The sequence below is a fragment of the Neoarius graeffei genome, chromosome 3 (assembly GCF_027579695.1).
Source record: "Neoarius graeffei isolate fNeoGra1 chromosome 3, fNeoGra1.pri, whole genome shotgun sequence".
Classification (NCBI taxonomy): domain Eukaryota; kingdom Metazoa; phylum Chordata; class Actinopteri; order Siluriformes; family Ariidae; genus Neoarius; species Neoarius graeffei.
The window spans coordinates 71936238-71957718 of record NC_083571.1 but is presented as its reverse complement, the minus strand read 5'-3'; the positions used below and the strand labels follow the sequence as shown (position 1 = coordinate 71957718).

Genomic DNA, 21481 nt, shown 5'->3' with positions numbered 1-21481 from the left:
CATGCAGAAAAGCCCAAATTACCCTGTATCACAACGGAAAAAGCCCAAATTCAGAAATACAGGGTGTAGCCCAAATTATGTAATTGAAAGGCCTGCGTAGGTATGGTGTTCTTTTGGTGATGCGCAGTGTTTTTGCACCAAACATACCTTTTGGAATTGTGGCCAAAAAGTTCAATCTTGGTTTCATCAGATCATAACACATTTTCCCACATACTTTTAGGACAGTTGATGATTTTTTTTGCAAACTTTAGTTGGGGGGGCGGCATGGTGGTGTAGTGGTTAGCGCTGTCGCCTCACAGCAAGAAGGTCCGGGTTCGAGCCCCGTGGCCGGTGAGGGCCTTTCTGTGCAGAGTTTGCATGTTCTCTCCGTGTCCGCGTGGGTTTCCTCCGGGTGCTCCGGTTTCCCCCACAGTCCAAAGACATGCAGGTTAGGTTAACTGGTGACTCTAAATTGACCGTAGGTGTGAATGTGAGTGTGAATGGTTGTCTGTGTCTATGTGTCAGCCCTGTGATGACCTGGCGACTTGTCCAGGGTGTACCCCGCCTTTTGCCCGTAGTCAGCTGGGATAGGCTCCAGCTTGCCTGCGACCCTGTAGAACAGGATAAAGCGGCTAGAGATAATGAGATGAGATGAGACTTTAGTCGGGCCTGGATGTTTTTCTTTGTAAGAAAAGGCTTCCGTCTTGTGACCCTAACCCCATAGTCCAGACATATGGAGAACATGGGAGATTGTTGTCACATGTAGTACACAGCCAGTACTTGCCAGAAATTCCTGCAGCTCCTTCAGTGTTGCTGTAGGCCTCTTGGCAGCCTCCCTGACCAGTTTTCATCTTGTCTTTTCATCAATTATGGAGAGACATCCAGTTCTCGCTAATGTTTCAAGTTTATTTGTATAGCACTTTTAACAATAAACATTGTTTTTTTTTATCGTCTGTCTTTTTCATGTTAGGGGCCACAGTAAATGGCATTTGCTGTTGTGGCTGTCCTGCCTATTATATTTTTGTTATTTATTATTTTGTTTATACATTTTTCTGCATATTTTTTTGTGTATTATGTACTTGGCAAAGTCAAATAAATAAATAAAATACATTGTCGCAAAGCAGCTTTACAGAATTTGAATGACTTAAAATATGAGCTAATTTTATCCCTAATCTATCCCCAGTGAGCAAGCCTGTGGCGACGGTGGCAAGGAAAAACTCCCTCAGACGACACAAAAAAGAAACCTCGAGAGGAACCAGACAACATGACTACAACATTAACAGTTTTAACATGAAATCAGTTTCGTTGATGTTATAAACTCTTCATTGATGGAAACTTGAGTGCAAAACTGTTCATGACAACTGCAGTCCTAAAGGTGGTGCTACACGCCCCATCGTGTTGGTACACTTCCGGTTGTCGTCATGAAGAAGAGCTATTCAAGAGTATAAACAAAGTTATCAGTTCCGTGTTCACAAGAAGAGTGTTTGTAGTTTGTATGTACGAACAGAAGTGTTCCTAATAAAGTGGTGGCTAAGGTGAAGTGTCATGCCGACCGAGGCTGTTGTGTTTCCCGCTTGTGGTCTCGTCACTCGTCACTTCCGGAAGGGGCAATGCTGAAGTAAGTAGCTCGACTACGTAGCTCGATAGGGTATACATGCACTAAGTAGCTCGGCTACAATCGCATAATCTAGGTCGCGTAGCTCGATTACGAGAAATCAAGTTCGGTTCGATTTCAGCCGAATTAAGGTGTTTCCATGGCATTTAGAACTTCGATTTCAGTCGAGCTACAGCAGAAATTCGATTTTCTCTATGTGCATGTAAACGCACTGACTCGATTATAACACTGGGATTTAACATGGGCTACTTGTTTTAAATAATCAGATTTGTGGTTTCAGATTTGTGGTTGTGCTCATTAGATCATATTAGCATGAATTTTGCACTCAATAAGTATTAAAGTATTTCTAATTGAGCAGTTTTCACTGAAAGACTACAATAACAGTTTGTACAGTACTGTGCAAAAGTCCTCAAAATCGATGAAAAGTTTATACATATGGACCAATAAATGAACTCGTTTACATTAAACGCTCCTAAACTAAAATCACTTATTTGTTGTAACTCTGACGTTAAGCCTCAGGTTCACTGTTGTACAGTTTTATACAGAAATCAGTTGTAAGTTTATTTATTTATTCCCCCCCGCCCGCATCTGGGAGAACCTCACACGGTTCTTCTGGACACGGTGGTTCTCACTCTGCTGCTGTTTCCAAAACCAGAACAGCCTATATGGGTTTATCTGCAATGCGCTCCATTACTGACCACTTATAGTCTGGTTAACACCAGACCATATCACAAGTGAAATATGGTCTGGAATCCGCCTATTGAATTTCTCGTAGGGGAGGTGTGGTTTACGATTGTCAACGGCCGTTTATTGGACGTTGCGAATGTCTATCATTTGGCGTATACGTAGCCCATGGCCAATCATGGCAGTTGTACCCGGTGACGTAGTTAGAGCGACGAAGAGGCGAAGAAGAGAAGGAAAGAGAAAGCAAAATAAAAATAGGAAAACAATGGCACCGAACTTATTTCACTTGTGATATGGTCTGGTGTTAACCAGACTAATTCAGAACAGTGTCTAAAGCTTGATCGAAAGTTTGGTTCGTATCGCTCGCCGCCATGTTAAATGTGATCCGTAAACAGTCCCAAATAAACTACAAGCTTCCGTTTGTCGAGTAGTACGCGTCACCGTCTTTCCACCCCTCCCCACTCTCTGATTGGCTCCCTAACTCAGGCGAGCCTTTAGACCAGGGGTGTCAAACCTGATCCATAAAGGGCCGTGTGGCTGCAGGTTTTCATTCCAGCCATGCAGCAGCACCCTGATTTGGCTTATTCAATCAACTGACACACCCACCCTTTAATCAAGGGTGGGTGTGGCTGTAAGTATTTGACTGTGTGAAGACAGTTCAGTTGATTGAATGAGCCAAGTCAGGTGTGCTGCTGCATGGCTGGAATGAAAACCTGCAGCCACACGGCCCTTTATGGATCAGGTTTGACACCCCTGCTTTAGACCATAGTTTCCATGCTGTCTTTTCAGATCGGAACGATTGTGCAAAGCAGCATGGGATTTCCCAGGCTAGACCACTTATACATTTCATTTTTTTCCCTCTAACATTTAATGTTTTTTGAAAAATTTAACTTTAGAAATCTAGTTGTTTTTCTATTTACTCACACTAATACCAAAAACAAAATCAAACAGCAAATAATATTTTTGTATAAAAATAAATAATGGTGTCTCAGACTTTTGCACAGGACTGTAAATGAACAGCAGGGTTAATTTACATTACAGGCATTTAGCAGATTCTCTTATCCAGAGCGATGTACAACATACCCAGAGCAGCCTGGGGGTTAGGTGCCTTGCTCAAGGGTACTTCAGCCATTCTTGCTGGTCTAGGGAATCAAACTGGTGACCTTTTGGTCCCAAAGCTGCTTCTCTAACCGTTAGGCCATGGCTTCCCCATGTGCAACAGCAATTTAATTCAAGATTGATCTCTCTATCCATTTTATAATTACATGCAAATATTACACTAATATTCAACACTGATATATGAAGACATACCCTAACCCAGGGTGTCTACAGGTTTGTCCAAGTTAAATTTAAGACTTTTTCATACCATGTTCCAAAAAAAATTAAGACCAAATCTAAAGTCATGCAAAAGCGTACTCTTTTGAAAAAAAAAAAAAAACAACTATATAATTTAATGCAACTTATTGTTCTTGCAAACATTCACCAGAAAACACTATTCTAGTAGAAGTACTTCATTTCTTTTCCTTGACAGGCATTCACACACTCAGAACACAATATAAGGATCGGATAAACTTGTAACTATGTGACAATCAGAATGCAGTCACAACATTTGAATCCAATGTAACAATGTGAAAATGTGAATGAAGTCACACACAGAATCCAATGCAACAGGTTTTTTTAATTATTATTTTCTCTGCTTGGGGAGTCACATTGTAAGCGGAATTGTTCAATTCCATCTTTGGTCAAATAACAATGCAGAAAACAACAGTTAAACAATATGAATGCACATACACCTGAAACTTCGGCTCACTCACTTGAAAGGTCTGCTCACTTGCACTTCTTAAAACACTTGGAACGATACCCACACACAAAATACTATTCTCTCACATGCACGCAATAGAATATATTCTCTCTCTCTCTCTCTCTCTCTCACACACTCACTATTCTCTTACATAAACAAGACAACACTCTTGCTCATTATACAGTACAATCGTTGTTCGAATGTCGGACAACGGTAGCCTCACAGATCTATCCTCTTCTCCACGACCGTTAGTGGTGGCAGCGCTGAAGTCAGATATTTGAGGCTGATGCTCGCGGCCTTTAGCAAAAGCAACGTGCTTGGCACTCTTCATATGAGAGTCCACCGCTCTTATCCCCATTGTGCCCAACTTAAAAGTCTTACAGCCACCACGAGTATTTTGCATCTTGCAGCCAGTTATCGTTAAATTTACATTTACCCATTGTGGCTCGGACTACCCTCCATCAACAGATCAGGCACTGAGTGGTTGTCAAGCACGCGTGTGTCTAGCAACCGGTGGATTCGGAGCCTGCGTGGTATAATTGTTAGCATCAAAAACGATTAAACTTTTTCCCCATCCAAAGTGTACCACATTTTAATTATATGACTGAGTAAAATCTCCATAAATTTAAGATTGAAAATTTAAGACCACGGGGTTTGAAATTTAAGACAATTTAAGACTTTTTAATGGCCTTATTTTAGGAAAATTAAATTTAAGACTTTTTAAGGACCCACAGCCACCCTGCTTAACCCTACAGGATTTCTCAGCACAACCCATTAAATACAAAAAAAGTATACTGTGATGTGATGAATTATATGGACCACTTCACATGTGAATACACCACTGAGTCAGGCTCTGCTTCAACAGGCGTTATTCTCGAGTTTTCTTCCTGTAGAGACACAGCAGTATATCTCCGTATCGGAATCAGGGTGAGACTTCATCACTCCTGTGGAACTAATGTGACTTTTTTAAAAACCAAATCCTCTAAAGTATTCCACATCATGATTATTTTCAGAAGTTTTATTTAGATATTTACCTCTTTAACTCTCTGCACTGTGAGCTGAAATTTTCACATCAGCGTAAGTCAGTTCCTCAGTTTCAGACACTAAAGACACAAATGTGATTTAAATTGTATGAAACACATCAAATGTAAAAACTAAACACATGAACAGAAAGATGTGTTACTTACCTTTTTGCTTTTTATTTTTCAGCCAAATCCACACAAATGCTAATATTATGATTAATAACCCCAGAAGTCCAGCAGATATCAGGACAGGAAGCAGTGAACGATCAGTTTGTTCTGTGAAGATAATGATGTATTCAATTATATAAGTTATTTTCTCAATATGACACAGACATAAGACGATATGGCTGGGCGATATGACAATATCACATCATGTATTCAGGTATCGTAGAGGCTCCAACTCTCCTGCCGTGGGCGGGAGATCTCCCGCTTTAGGGAACATTTTAGAAAATCCTTCCGCTGACAACATAAAAATTTCCCGCCCGCCCTTACTACACATGATTAGTTTAAAAAAAAAAAAAAATTATATATATATATATATATATATATATATATATATATATATATATAATTTGATCATGGCCGTAGCCAGCTATGAGGCCCCCGAGGTCCGGACCTCAGTCATTTTTAAGAGCTGAAAATATATTTGTATGCTAAATATTCAACTGGATAAAAAATGAACATTAAAACGTCTCCGTAAGAAGTGCATTGTTAATTACGTTAAACGTTGATTCTGTCTGTGTCTGTTTCGTGCGTGCGGCTCTGAGACCAAGAACACAAAAACGAATGAGCGCGCGACTCGGGAGAGGAACGCAGTGCAGGAGACACGTTTTTTTCATGGTAACCATCAGCGTACTTTCATGAAGCTGTTACCCCTACTCTTTATTCAAACATGGTGGTGTATACTGATTTTTTTTTCCCAGAATTTTTTTTTTGTGTAGGTGTAATGGATGCCAGATTCTTAATGTATCTCAGTTCCATAGGCTGCATGGTTAGGGTATCTTTTGTCCTCATTGCTTGGGCCAGATCAAAGCATTAAACAAGCTTAAATTATGCTTACTCTTGCCACATACATGATTTTTTTTTTCAGAACTGATGATATTCAGTTCAAACACCATTAAAAGTAATTTCAGGAATAGATCTTGTGTGACGTGTAATTCACCCCTCTCATTTAAATATGTCGAGCATTTTTCGGTGCGCGCTTTGCGCATCACGGACCTCGGTGATTTTAAAATGCTGGCTATGGCCCTGAACTTGATACATTTATGTTGACGAAAATTAATAGTTGACTTTCCGCTTTTCATGTGTCTGACATTGTATGGGTGGACTCAAGCGTGTACCCCGCGGTATATGCCAATTCCCCGGTCGGTACACCGATCGGCGTAACGGGGGGGATTGGAGTGAATGCCGGAGGCATGCGCGTGCAGATCAAGCGTGCATATGAATCGAACGGAATTCGGGACGCTGCGGGGTACACACTTGAGCCACCCAACATCTTAGCAGCTACCGATAAAGCATACAGATGGCGCTATTAATGATACGTGCGAGAGAACGAGAAAACCCGCGACACTCAACCATTTTGTTTGGTTTTTTTTGCGTCTGCATTTATCACCTGCTCATTTTTAACTCTTTGTTCTCTTGAATGAGATAATGAAACGAAGTTCCATTAGTGGAAATGGCAAAAGCCAAACTACGAAGAAAAAAATATCAGAAAATCGGCATCGCCCGTCGCGATGGTCGCCAGGGTCGAATGGTGGACTATTTTGGATGGCAGCAAGACGACCCTATATCTGACAGGGTTAGATCACCAGATCAGACGTTAGATTCTAACCAACTTGTCTGACTTTTTTTGTCTGACTTTTACTAACTTAGAAACAAAATATTATTAGAAGAACATTATCATCAGAGGGTCTACCATTGACAATTTATAATAGTCATGATTGACATTAACACTGACTTTAGGCATATTAAAGTTTGGTCTATAGTCACTGGATTTATCTACATCCGTTACTATTAATAAGAATTAATTGATACGAAATGTGGTGAATCGTGTGTATATATATATATATATAAAATGAAACTCGCCTTCACACCTACGGCGCTCAAACTTGTCTCCCTCCGAGCTACTCGCAGAGAGGGAGAATCTCCCTCTTTGCAATTTCCCCAAGTTGGAGCCTCTGGTATCGTGATATGCATCACACCATTTCAGTGCCATAATATCTTTAGTTTGAGGATCATAAAACTCACAATGTCTCAGAAAAATGTACTGTGGTATAATTGATCACAATAATGGGATTAGATCAGATCACTCAGCCCTACATAAGACTCGAACTAATCCCATGATATTTTGATTCTTGCCTCAGATCCATGCGAAACCTGTAACATGATGCTGCACTTGATTAATATTCCATCGCGTGTGTTTTTTTACAGTGTTATTGACATTAACTACACTGGATGATGTTTTCATGGAGCAAAGCTCACCGAGACTTTCACACAAATATTTAAACTAGCGAATTTCTTTCACCAACCAGACTCACAGACCATCACTAATGAATTTATTTTACATCTTAATCTTCAGTCACCTCTGTCTCAGTCCTACATGAATATTCATGATTCTGTTCTGTTCAGAGTGATGATGGTTTCGAGACTCTGACGTACCCGAGTTATAATTACAGAACTGTGTGATGTTGAGAGAAGTTGTTTCATTGCTGACAGGGTTTGCAGACACACAGATACAAGTGTGTGTGTTATTCTCTGGGTGTTGTATCTGAAGTGTGAGATTGAGGGGAACACTGAGATCTGTGTTATTGGTGATGGAGATTCTCTCATTCTCTCTGTACCAGGATAACTTCACATCTTCTCCATTCTCCACAGAGCACAGGAGGAAACACGGCTCTGTAGAAGACACGCTTCGCTTTCCTCTTTGATTTCTGATTACTGGAGCTGATACTGGAGCTGAGAAACAGAAACACAGATTTACAGTAAAACACAGTGACAGGGTGGTGTGAGTTACTGTTAATGTCGAACATCCATGAAACAGCTGTAGACAGTCATTCTGTCAAACTCCACTGTCAGTCCGTCACACAGCGCTGCACGTGCTGCTTTATCTTCTTACGTTTTCCATGTCATTTGTTTTGGTCTCGAATTGTCTCCAGCCCTGACATCTCATTGGTTTGTTCCTCTAATGTGTTCACCTGTTCTGTGTCTTACTTTAATTAGTTATAAGTTATTTATACCCTGTTGTTTCTCTTCCTCTTCATGCAATTCTGAGCCTTGTTCTAGCTTTATCCCACTTCCCCTTATTCCACTTCCCTGACCCTGGCATGTGTTAGTTTTGGAATATGGATTTCTCTGTGATTAGTTTGCCTGCATGTTTATGAACCCGTTCTTTCACTTCTGACTGAAAATACTGGAATACCCTTCATAAGGGCATGCTATCTCCTTTCACATACAAAATCCATTACTGTATGGGTGAAAACAACACGGAATAGATGATAAATTTTCATTCCCACTCAGTCTTCCATAATGGATATCATGTATTCCTACTTGACTGTATTTAACAGAATGCTATGGAAGGACTTTGGCACAAACCATTCGAGACCAGATATGATGAATAATTGACAAAGCGGCGAGTCCATTGTTGTGAAAAGCCCAAGCTGAAACTGGCTTTTTAGCAGCACGGCATGAGTTGAGCTGCTGCATCATGTCTCTGTTGAGAGTCTCTTCCCATTTCTGAACATTCTTGTTCAAGCAAAGTCGATTTATCCCTGTGATGACCTGGCGACTTGTCCAGGGTGTACCCCGCCTTTCGCCCGTAGTCAGCTGGGATAGGCTCCAGCTTGCCTGTGACCCTGTAGAACAGGATAAAGCGGCTAGAGATAATGAGATGAGAGTCGATTTCTAAGATTTTTGCTGATACACTGGGGCTGCCGTATCTGCTGACTCACTCAATCATACAAGCCTGAGCCCTCGAACTCCAGTTCCCACATAACCAGGAACACCTGCTTTCACTTTCACTCATTACTCCCTTTATTTAAACGCCGCCTTCTGTTAGTTTGTCTTGTCTTTATTTTTATTTTCCATGCGCGTTGTATTCTTCACTTCTAGTCTTGTGTTTTTATGTCTGGTGTTCACGGTTACTTTGACTATGCTGTGTAAATAAAAAGGTTTTTCACTTGCATACATCTCTGCGCCTCAACCCTGATTTAAAAAAAAAATAGTGGAAATGTCAGAATCCCGAGAGAGAGTACATTCACATAACTTATTACATTATCTTGTAATTGTTTTATTTTCTATTAGTTACTGTAGTTAATGTTATATTGTGTGTAGTTTATGAATAAAACTATCATAGGTATGTACACACAAAAGCTTTATATAGGGTTTTTTCTGATCCACAGGTTTGATTTTTCACGTTAGATCTTGGAATGTATCCCCCCTGGATACGCCACTCCTACTGTATCTGCCAATGTTTTCTTTGCTGGTTGTTTTGAGTCACCGCTGGTTGGTTTACAGTGAGACAGTCTGAGTGCCGTCATATCATCACTACATCATTTACATCTCCACCAGCAACGTCACCACCATCACACCATGTAAATCTGATGGTTCTGATTCCTGCTGGAGCCGAAACAAAATTGTCAATTTTACAAGGTCCCCAGAGGGTAGATTAACGTTTCGACTTTGCCGTTTTGCTCCCATTCACACACGACACCATCCCAGCATGATAACGGGAATATTTATGGTTTTCTGTGAGAGTGGAAATGGGGTAACGGAGTCTGAGCACTTGCATTCTGGCTCTCACTTCACATTATATGTTCCCACAGCAGCCTCTTTTTTTCTCTCGAAGTTAAAACAAAATAATGCAGCTTGTCATTTTGAGCAGTGAGTGGTTATGTTTAAAATAACGACCGAAGATAATTTATTTAAAATCAGTGGATAGTTTCAGACTGTTATCTTTGCTCTCTTTTCCCAAGTGTTTTTCATTAGTTGAACACTATAAATTTCCAGATTTAACAGATTTGGCAGAAATGATGATTATCCATGATGAAAGTTTGTCCTCACAAAGGGTATTTGCTAGTGTAAAAAATTATTTCATGGCAGATTCGTGTGTAAATGATGTTCCTGATGCAGTTTGATGCCATACTGCTCTGATTGGCCTTTTTATATTGATGAAGATATGAAATGGGAAGGGGACAAGAAACACTTGTACTCACCGTAAACACTGACACTGAAAGTCCTGGATGAGAGATGTTCAGTAAGAACTTGTAATAAATAAACTCCAGAAAGGTTTCTGCTGATGTTCCTGATGGTTAAAGCTCCACTGATTCTGTCCAGCTGCAGTCGCTCTTTAAATCTCTCACTGATTTCTGTCACAGTTTCTCCTTTAAACACCTGACTGATCAGTATCTTTTCCTCTGCTTTCTCAGGTCCATAGAAACACTGAATGTGAGCATCACTCTGAATTCCAGTTATCCCAGTATGGAGAGTTATAGTGGTTCCTTCCACTTCCTGCAGTGTGACTATCTCGTCTCCAGCTGCACACAGTAAACCTGCATCACAGATTCAGAGTCAGCGTTACACTCCCAGATATGATCACATACAGTCCATTTGATTTGATGATTGTTTACATGTTCGAAATAAACTAACAATGAATAAATAAACAGAAAACAAGAAAAGCAAAACAGCATTTGCAACAACGTAAAAAGCCACTAAATTAGAAAATAAACCATAAATAATAATAATAATATCAAAATCAAAACAGAAGAAAACAAAAAAATACAAACAAGGACGCACTAAGCAGTTTTGAGTTTACAAGTCGGAAAAAGAGTGGGCTGAAGTAAAAACTTTACTGTGGTACAGATTTGTAATTTCAGATGGTGCGGTTTTTAACTTCAATATGCAAAAATATTTTAGGGAATCTGTGCGTGTGCGCACATGTATGCATGCATGTGTGTGTGTGTGTGTGTGTGTGTGTGTGTGTACACACGCGCATATATATGTACTTATGTACTGTCGGAAATATATTATGTATATATTTTACAATACAGCTAAATTATATGCAGTCTTTTGCAAAAGTATTCAAACCCCTTAAATATCATGGGATTTGTCTGGATTATAAATGACACACACATTGTTCCAGCCAGTATTTTTTTGCAAACCAGTATTCCAAAGTAAAAATTCATCATTTGTTCAGCAGATTTAAAAATAAAAAAATAGCAATTGAAAAAGTGGCTTGCATAAGTATTCACCTCCTTCAGACTAGTCCGTAATAGAACCACCCTTTGCTGCAGTAACAGTGTACTGGGGTCAGTGAAATTTTAACCAGCTCTGCACACTGTTTGGGCTCTTTACCCATTATTCCTGCCAGATTTGTGACAGGTTCTTCAGGCTGGTTGGATGTTTGTTGACTGCAATTTTTCAAATCGTGCCACAAATTCTCAGTGGGATTCAGATGTGGACTTTGACGTGGCGAATTGTAGGACATTGACTGTTTTGTTTTAAACTGTTCCTGCATTGCTTTGGTCTTGTGTTTGGACTGCTGTCCTGCTGAAAGAAGTTTCTAACAAGCTTTAGTGTTTTTTTAACAGACTGAAGCAGGTTCTCTTGTAATAGCAATTCTTCCTTCAGGTTTGATAAGAAACCCAGGGTCAGCAGATGAAAAGCATCCTCAGAGTATGATGCTGCCACCACCATGTTTCACTGTGGTGATTGGTTTGTGCCACATGTAGTGTTTTGAACCAACCTCTCTCTCATTCATATATACATACATTTTTTACAAGCGGTCATTCATCATGGCCACTAAACCCAATACCAAACAGCAAAAATATTAATGCAAATACCAGATTGCATGGGAGAATGAATTTCCATGAATAAACAAATGTTCGACCAGCCAGTTACACATTTTAAGGTAAAAATACCTTAAATCAGAATATAATGGGCATTTGAGTGTGAAATTAAACTATAGTCTTCCATACCATTTCAGAAACAAACTCTACAACTTCTAAAGTGTTTAGTGAAATTTTGCATGACCGAGAATTTGTTTGGTGAGCGTATTTGAATAGTGTGGTAGTGTCAGTGCTATTTTGAATTATGTTTGAAAGTTTTAAGTGAAAGTTTACAAGTGAATTATCTGGAAAGTGATTTTGATAGAGTTTTGAGGTTTTAAGTGAAAACTAGTGAGTGTATTGTCAAAGTTTCCAAATGAGCAAATTCCTCTGATGCATTCCGATAGGATTTTGATAGTATTTCTAGTGCTTTTTAAAAATTCTGTTGGAAAGTGTTTGAGATGCATTTTAGTACAGTGAAACCTCATGTTACGACCACTTCAAAATTACGGCCACCTCAAAATTATGAACAGTTTTTCACGGTCCCGATTACTTGCTTATATACTTCATTGGTCGCGGCCTTCAATAATGCGACCACCTCAATATTGCATATTACGACCATTAATTTCGGTCCCACCCGTCGAAAATCAATGTAATTAAACCTCGAAAATACGGGCACCCCCCGTCGTGTCAAAACATGGGGCACAAGAGCTTTCACGACATCCGGTTTACGTCATGCCGCAAAATACAAAATTTTGAGGCATGACGTAAACTGGATGTCGTGAAAGCTCTTGTGCCCTGTGAACTTATTAGAGTTGCAGCCAGTAAAATCAGATTCGAGAATGCAATGAGTGCTGAGGAGTAGGCGACTGTGGACTGTGGCATCCCTGTGAGAGAAGACCTTCAGGAAGACTGGGAAAAGACACTTGTAAGAGACACCAGCAGTAGTACTAGTAGTGTGGACAATATTGCTGGTAGTGATGATGATGATGTTAAAGAAAATGACCCACAGACAGTAAAGTCACATCAGGAAGCAGTGAAAATGTCTCAGCTGAAGGTGTTTTATATGAGCAAGGGCATTTGTAATATCACAGAGGATTTAAACAAAATTCAAGAAAATGTGGAAAAACAGTCGGTGACAATAATGGGAAATGCCAGGCAGTCCACTTTGGACAGGCTTTTTAAGTGAAATGTGAATGGTGCCTACTATAGTTCAATTGTGTGGCTAAACTATTGTTACCTGCAAGTTGTTTTAGCAAGTAAAAGTAGTGTTCCATAGGACCATATGAGTAAACATGTGTAAAGTTAACTGTTTTTATGCTAGGTCAGTGCTTCTCTATTTTCTGTTACGCCCCCCCAGGAAGAAGAAAACATTTCGCGCCCCTCCACTCTTGTCTATAAAATTGTTAAGACTTAACAATGGTGTTAGGTGTACTTATAATATATAAAGTACACCTAACAAGTTATCCCACTTTAGCCCATTCCCAGTCAGGAAGCAGTCCAGCATTTTGAATAGCTCTTCAGCTGTGGCTCTGTCTCTGACATATTTACAAAAAAGTAGATCCTCACACGGAGTTTGTCATGTCAAAACGTACATAAGCAATAAACAAACACTCTTTGTTGCTGTCAGTTGCTTCATCGAATTGTAAGGCAAAACGTTTGTCTTTGAGTTTATCTACCAGCTGTTCTTAAAGATCGTTAGCAATGTCATTTATACGTCTGGCGACAATGTCATTGGACAGAGGGATAGTTTTTATTTTGGCAGCACTTGCATCATCCAGCATGACAGAAACCATGTCTAATGCTGCAGGCAGTATCAGCTCCTCTGCTATGGTGTGAGGTTTTTTGCACTGAGCAATTTGGTACGCCACCTTATATGATGCTAACAGTGCTCGCTGGTTTATTGAAATAGCATTCACAAAGCAGGATGATTGTTGGCAATATTCGGCACGTTTCCACTGAAAAAACTCAAGCGGCTTATCAGCGTGATTGGGGTGTAATGCCTTTAAGTGACGCCTTAATTTATTAGGCTTCATGCTGTCTGCTGCCAACATTTTTAGACACAGTAAACACACCGGTCTTTCCTCATTTCCCACCGTAGTCACAGTGAAGCCAAGCACTACATACGCTTCGTCATATTTCCTCGTCTTAGCTTTCGGGAGACTGTCGTTTGTCTCATTATCTCCGCCTTTCTTTTCATACCTGTTAAATATTTTCCCATGGTGTCTCTTGACCGTTTATTCATTGCACTTCATATCTCCTGCTCTGTGAACGCAAAAAAACCCTGCCCCATAGCGCTAATACTCCCCGCGCACACCCTAACAATAAGAGCGCCACTGCCACCTACTGTAGTGGATGTACAATTACACTTTATTCTAGTACGGCAAAAGCATGTTCCCCGGGGTCACACGCGCGCCCCCGGCATCGTACTGCCCCCCCCCCCCCCCCCCCCCGGGGGGGCGCGCCCCACTATTTGAGAAGGACTGTACTAGGTCATTTTTGTTCTGTTTTGTGCTTGAGCATGTTTTTGTTATAAAACTGCTATCCATGTTATTCCAGAAACATTGATTAAACAAAACTTTGTTTATGACATGAAACACCTTTGTTTGCTTGTCTTTCCTTTTTAATTATCTGGTTAAAATCACATGCAGCAAAAAGACTCAATGCGACCCATGGCAACAACTCATGATCAGAACCAAGTTAATCAGAAAAGCTTATGAAATATTAGAAGTTTTGAAAGAAAGCACGCACATGTTTGGGGTACATTCAGGCTTAGGTGTCAACATGAAATGTGACAAACAGCATTTACATGTACATTTGTACTCACTAGACACACAAACCACACACATGCTATACTCAGACATGCCAACCCTGTATGATAGCAAACTGTAATGGTTGTTGAGAGATATTTGTCCATGTCTGCCAATGGCAGACATAATGCACGCAGAGCGTGCACGGGGGAGGGGGGGGGAGGGGGGGGGGTTTCCAAAGGGGGGGGGTGCCCCCCTTTGGGCTCGGAAAATTTTATAAAATGCATTCAGAAATGGTGACCTCTGGTGGCTTTTTACAGTGAAAATAAAGGGCAATCAGTACCATTTGAATACTTATAACATTAAATCATACAACTTCCGTTATTCTGTCAAACTTCAAAAATATTTGCAAATGAACAAATACTGTTTTTTTAGAATATATATTCTGAAAATAAATCAAATGATTATCAAATAACTGAGAAAACTATTATATAACTTCAAGCAACAAGAAGTGTTTTCTCTCAAAAATGACAAATTACAATATAAAAATATCAGCAATTAACAAAACATTGGTTCAAACAGTACATCTATTCCAGTTCTATGTGAATTTGATAGACAGGATCCCTATCATAACATTCTTCAGACCTTGATTAGCTAAAAAGCATGCAAACCTACTGTAAAACTTTCCACATTCATATTTTTTTTTTATATATATGAGTAAATTGAAAATGGAAAAATGCTTGAATCTCTGAGTACATATATAAATGAAAATCTAAAGATATATATATATATATATATATATATATATATATATATATATATATATATGCGCATGCACGTATGCATGTATTACTTTCAGTAGGTAATTTATTTTTAATTTTACTGATTCTATATTAATGTATTATTCATGTTATTTTACTTAGCTTTGATAATTATAAGTGCATTTTTTATCTTTTCGTTAACTGTTTAAAATTAATCAAAATGTAATCGCATCAGCTCTATCTATCTATCTATCTATCTATCTATCTATCTATCTATCTATCTATCTGTGTATGGAGAGAGAGAGTTTTGATTAATTTTCAACAATTTACACAAAATAAAAAAAATTAAAAAGGTGATTTTATCAACGTTGCTTTAATATTCATACATCTTGTAAGTTGTAGGCAAATACTAAGAATTTTGCTAAAGCAACGAAAATACGAGTCGCTAACAACTGATTTACTATTCCATAACTTGATCACATAATAGACTAGAGATCTACAGACTTACCTTCGAAGCGATTTTGGAGTCGGGAAACATGGCTTTAAAGAGAGGCCCACTGTGATCATCTGCGGCGATTGGCAGGTTGTGTTCCACGAGAAAATTTGTGAATAAAACTTCAGCTTTTGTCACGCTGTCAATCAAGGATCGATCAATGAACATCGAGGTGATCGTCCGGTTAGCACTTCCAGATTTGGCCAAAGTTTGATGCGAGACAGAACTCACATGTTGTCTGACATCGTAAACACCGGAATGTGCTACAGAGAAATGGACATTACATACGGTGCACAACGCATGACTCGCGGATTTTCCTGATTTTGTGATAACTGGATACAAGGTACTGTATTCCTCTTTAAATTTTTGCCGATCGTTTTTCTTGCTTTTTTCGGCGGCAGGTCAGACGGATCGGCTGAACCAGCAGCCATTTTTTGCTTCTTCTAAAGTACAAAATGTGTGCGGGGCTCTTATTGGTCGAAATTTGATAAAATTACTGAGGTTAACCAATCAGAGACCGTGTTTCTAAAGCATTGGCTGACATTCTAGTAATAGCGCCCTCTGCCGGGAGACTGGGAAATCGCAAGTGTGGGAATTCTGGTGGCAAATTTGAAAATATCAATTATGAGCAAAAACCGTAATAATCGACTTCAAAGTCGTAATAGCGTAATTGGACCACCGAAACTGTAATGGTTGGCATGTCTGTATACTTTTGTTTAAATTTAGCTTGTTGATTTAATCATTTATCAATGAAATACAATAAACTAGTTCATAAATTTATTACGTCAGTGGTCGAAATACTTTTTTCCGGTGTTCTGCAATATTGCAGAACGTCAATTTTGTTCTGCAATTTGGAAATATTTTCTGCAAATACACAAGCCTCCATACTACACCCTTCTCAACCTAATAATGCCTATATTTACATCATATCTAGCTTTACAACTCATAGCATTGCTGTAATTCTTTATTCTCTCACTATTTTTAATTTCAGTCTACACAGATCCTTCTCTGCAGCAAAGGTATCATTCCATGATACCTCCACAGGTCTTTCATCCCCCTTGCCCTGACACTACGGGCTACTACAACTTGAAGTATACCAACTAATTCATAAATGTACTAGTTATCACTCCCACACATTATCCTGCCACACAACATACTAATAAAGGTATCACCACAATAAAAAAATAGAACACAACTGTTCAAAAAACAAAACATTCATTTTCATGTTACACGTTATGTTACATTTTGTCAAGATTAATGGTGCTTTTCCACTACCAACGCGGCTGAGTCATGCGGTGCTGAGTCGAGCGGAGTGGGGCTATTGGGGTTGCATTTCGACTACAGCCGCGCTGAACCGTGCTGGCTGGAAGTGGGTGGACACATTGGGTGGAGTTAGCGAAAGTGGGCGGATGTCACGTGATGTCGTTAGGCGGCGCAAACAGTGACATCAGTGACCTTTTAAGCGGTAGTCTCACGACCCGGATAGTAAACAATAAACATGGAGGACATGGAGTCGTTAGTGTTGCTGGTCTTGGTGCTGTGGCTTGTCACAGACAACGTCAACAGATACTGGCAAGAGCGTACAGATGAGGCGAGGCGCATAATTTGTCGTAATTCTTCTTCCAGGTTTACAGTGTTTACAGATGGTGGTTCCCAGCGTGCTTGCGGGGCGTGTGTGGGCATGTGAGGACACTCCTCCTCACCAATCAGTGCACAGGGGAGTGTCTCCTCACTCCCCTAGCCCCACTCAGCACGGTTTGCCTCAGTTCATCCCCACTGCAAAACGGTGCGAGATTTGGGTGCTGAGTAAGGCTGAAGTGAGCTGAGTCGTGCTACTCTGAGGTAGTCAAAACGCGAGCCGTGTTGGGCTGAAGTGAGCTGAAAAAGAGTAGTGGAAAAGGGCCATAAGTTTCTAGCTTGAACAATAGATTGTTACCCAAAATGTATTTCATTCACAGTGTTTGCATCTGCAACCTGTATTTTTAAATTGAAAGCAAGGTTTCAATTCTACACTCTGTTACATCTTACCATGATGCAAAGAATTGATGCCATTAAGGAATAAAACCCAACTGGCAAATGGAAAGACGTTTGGGTTCATTGTGTTTGCCCGGCTTCTAAAGTGCAAGGTCATGAACTGAACTGAGAACTACTGCAGGGGCTTCACTACTCTAAACTAACAACAGAGAACTGGGTACAAACTAATCATGGCAGAACTGAGAGCTACAGAACTGAACCTATGAGCTTTGTCTTACAGGGCAACTGTTTTACTTTTGTGCTAGTCTGTACCACAGGCACTAGTAAAAAAAAAAAAATTATATATATATATAGAACATGTACACAAAACATATTAGTGTAGCTTGGTATGAGAAAACAAAATATTCAAAAAAGTATCTATGAATAAAGGTAAAATACTGTTGCTGTCTTTCAAAGGGATATATCATCAATATAATTTTGCATGATTCAACAATACAATATATACAAACCTATACAATTTACCAATATATATGTATCCAACTATAACAGCGACCGTCTTCATTGTCGTCACCCTCGCGGACGCGCGATCTGACGCTGTTGGAGTCACGCTGGCTGCCGGTTTTGCCGAGATACGACAAAATCGTCCTTGTTTTCTTGGCGTTTTTGTCGGACTCTTGCCCCGAAGAAACAATCGTCTTCTTGGGAGCCATGTTTGTTGTGCTGCATTGAATTCTGGGAGATGCATGGCGGAAACTGCCAAACACTGCCGAGGTAGTTGTCGAGTCCTCCCGGCAGGTATTAAAAGTGACAAAATCTTACATCGGAAAATGGCAACTGCCCTTATTTGGTTGTCGTCGCCTTTCATTGGTATTACGTAAATATTGCTCAACTTTGACCTGGAAAACGCCGTCAGGTTCACGCGGCGCAGGTTTCAGTTTATTTACAGTGCCGCTAGTTTGCTAAATTGAGAACCATTGAATCTCTATGGAATCAATTTTGTGCCAAAATGTTCATACAATACTTCTGAAATATCAAACAAAAACGACAAATCAAAATACAAAAATAAAAAAGTCATTTTTTTTTAGACTGGCAAACAAATTATTCATGTAATCGTGCAAAATATCAGTCTATTACTCTTCAGAAACTTTTTATTTTTGTTCCGCGTCTTTCTCAGTTTTGTTTGACGCAATTTATTTTGGTTGCGATTCCAGCTTTCTCGTTTGCACTCCCTGACTTTTTGCTTGCAGTTTTGGCACAAACTTCACGTGTGGGTGGGCTGTCCAGGAATGCATTCCCATTGGGTAACTTGTGTTTGACTGACAGCTACGCTCAGCCATTCCCTACTTGGATTCTGGCGGACTGTTTGACGAGTGACCGATCCATTGACGGTAAACAAGGATCGAGTGGACTTCAGTGGCGACTATGATATTGAATTAATTCAACAAAGTGTAAGTACGGGACAAATGTGTTGTATGTGTTGCAGTAGTGCATATTATGCAGGTGTTTCGTGGCAAGTCAAATGTTAGACTTAGCTCCACTACCCAATATAATAGCTGTCTTGCTAACATTAAACACTTAAAATCTGTGAAATTCCATCCACCATGGTCAGCAGGCTAGACAGCATTGTAAACACCTTCATAAGGAAATGGTTGGGTCTCCCGCGCTGCTTCTCCAATGCAGGACTCTTTGGAAAAAATGCACTTCAGCTTCCACTGAAGTCAGTGAGTCTGGGGTACAAACAGGAAAAGGCCCACCTGGTGTTTGAAATCAAGGAGTCCAGGGACCCTGCAGTAAGAGCCGCGGCAATAGCCGTTAGAACGGGGCGCAAATGGAGGGCCCAAATCAGAAGTGAATCAGGCTGTAAGTAGGCTGCAGCACAGAGAGATCATCGGGAGAGTGCAGGAAGGCCGGGCTGGAGTCGGCTTCGGGGAACCAGTTAGATTCTGGTCAAAAGCCTCAAGACAGCAGAGAAAGGCCATGATCGTGGAAGAAGTGGCCCGTGCGGAGCAAGAGCAGTACCTCAGCAAAGCTGTGTCCCAGGGCAAGCAAGGGGCGTGGACCCGGTGGGAGGACATTATCCACAGGGTCGTAACCTGGCAGGACATCTGGCAAGCCCCACAGGCACGGCTCAGCTTCATGGTTAGGGCAGCGTATGACACCCCCCCGTGCCCTCAGAACCTCTCCACATGGTTCGGAAGCGAGGACAGATGCCCTCTGTGTGAAAGTGACAAAGCAGGCCTTCAACACATCCTGGCATCATGCAGAGTGGCACTGTCACAAGGATGTCTCAGATAGCGGCACAATCAAGTACTTAGAAAGTTGGCTGAGTACCTGGAGATGAGAAGAACAGCTACTAACTCCTCAGCAAGCAGCCAAACGACTAGCATCTCCTTCGTACGACCAGGGGAGATCCAGCAAAAGCCACAAGGCAGTCAGGCAAGATCATTGCTAACCCCTGGGAAAGCGTGGGAGATGCGTGTCGACCTGGACAGGCAGCTCACCTTCCCAAGCGAGATTGTGCAATCAACCCCAAGACCAGACATCGTGATGTGGTCAACGGCTGCCAAGCGTGTCCTCATCATTGAGTCAACCGTGCCGTGGGAAGAGGGAATACCATCTGCACATGAGATCAAGCGGCTCAAGTACACCGAGCTGGCAGCAGAGTGCAAAGAGGCAGGGTGGGTAGCATCCATCCACGCAGTGGAGGTCGGGTGCAGGGGTTTCATTGCCAGGTCGGTGATCCAGCTTCTCCGCGCTCTAGGAACAACAGAGGCAAGACTGCAGCGAGCAATCAAGGAGCTAGCAGAAGAGGCGGAAAAAGCAAGCTATTGGTTGTGGTTAAGGAGGAAGGACAGTAGATGGGGTCAGACACCCCAGTAGGGTCAGATGCAGGGAGTGGGAGGGAGACGTCCCAAGATGCCACTTGCCCCCCCACCTGGAGATGTACTGGCTAGGGGGCGAAACATCAGAGAAGGGTGGCACCAGCTGACGACCCTGCATCTGACCCAAAGCGCACTGGAGGAGGTGCGACAGGCAAAATGCCAAGCAGGGAATACCACCTTAACCTGTACATACTACAAACACACCTGCATAATGTGTACTACTGCAACACATACAACACATTTGTCCTGTACTTACACTTTGTTGAATTAATTCAATATTATAGTCACCAGGGCAGCACGGTGGTGTAGTGGTTAGTGCTGTCACCTCACAGCAAGAAAGTCTGGGTTCGAGCCCCGTGGCCGGCGAGGGCCTTTCTGTGTGGAGTTTGCATGTTCTCCCCGTGTCCGCGTGGGTTTCCTCCGGGTGCTCCGGTTTCCCCCACAGTCCAAAGACATGCAGGTTAGGTTAACTGGTGACTAACTTGACCGTAGGTGTGAATGTGAGTGTGAATGGTTGTCTGTGTCTATGTGTTGGCCCTGTGATGACCTGGTGACTTGTCCAGGGTGTACCCCGCCTTTTGCCCGTAGTCAGCTGGGATAGGCTCCAGCTTGCCTGCGACCCTGTAGAACAGGATAAAGCGGCTAGAGATAATGAGATGAGATTATAGTCGCCACTGAAGTCCACTCGATCCTTGTTTA

At 41.1% G+C, this 21481-nt stretch overlaps 1 protein-coding gene across 1 annotated transcript in view; it reads right to left on the bottom strand.

Moving 5' to 3' along the window:
- The window catches only part of LOC132882602 (uncharacterized), an 80948-nt gene that overhangs the window by 35794 nt on the left and 23673 nt on the right, over positions 1-21481 (bottom strand). The window contains exons 2-5 of the mRNA XM_060915691.1: positions 10312-10647; positions 7760-8056; positions 5267-5377; positions 5120-5182 (exon numbers count right to left, since the gene is read on the bottom strand). Coding sequence (XP_060771674.1) covers positions 5120-5182; positions 5267-5377; positions 7760-8056; positions 10312-10647 — 807 coding nt within the window. The remainder of the gene's footprint in view (positions 1-5119; positions 5183-5266; positions 5378-7759; positions 8057-10311; positions 10648-21481) is intronic.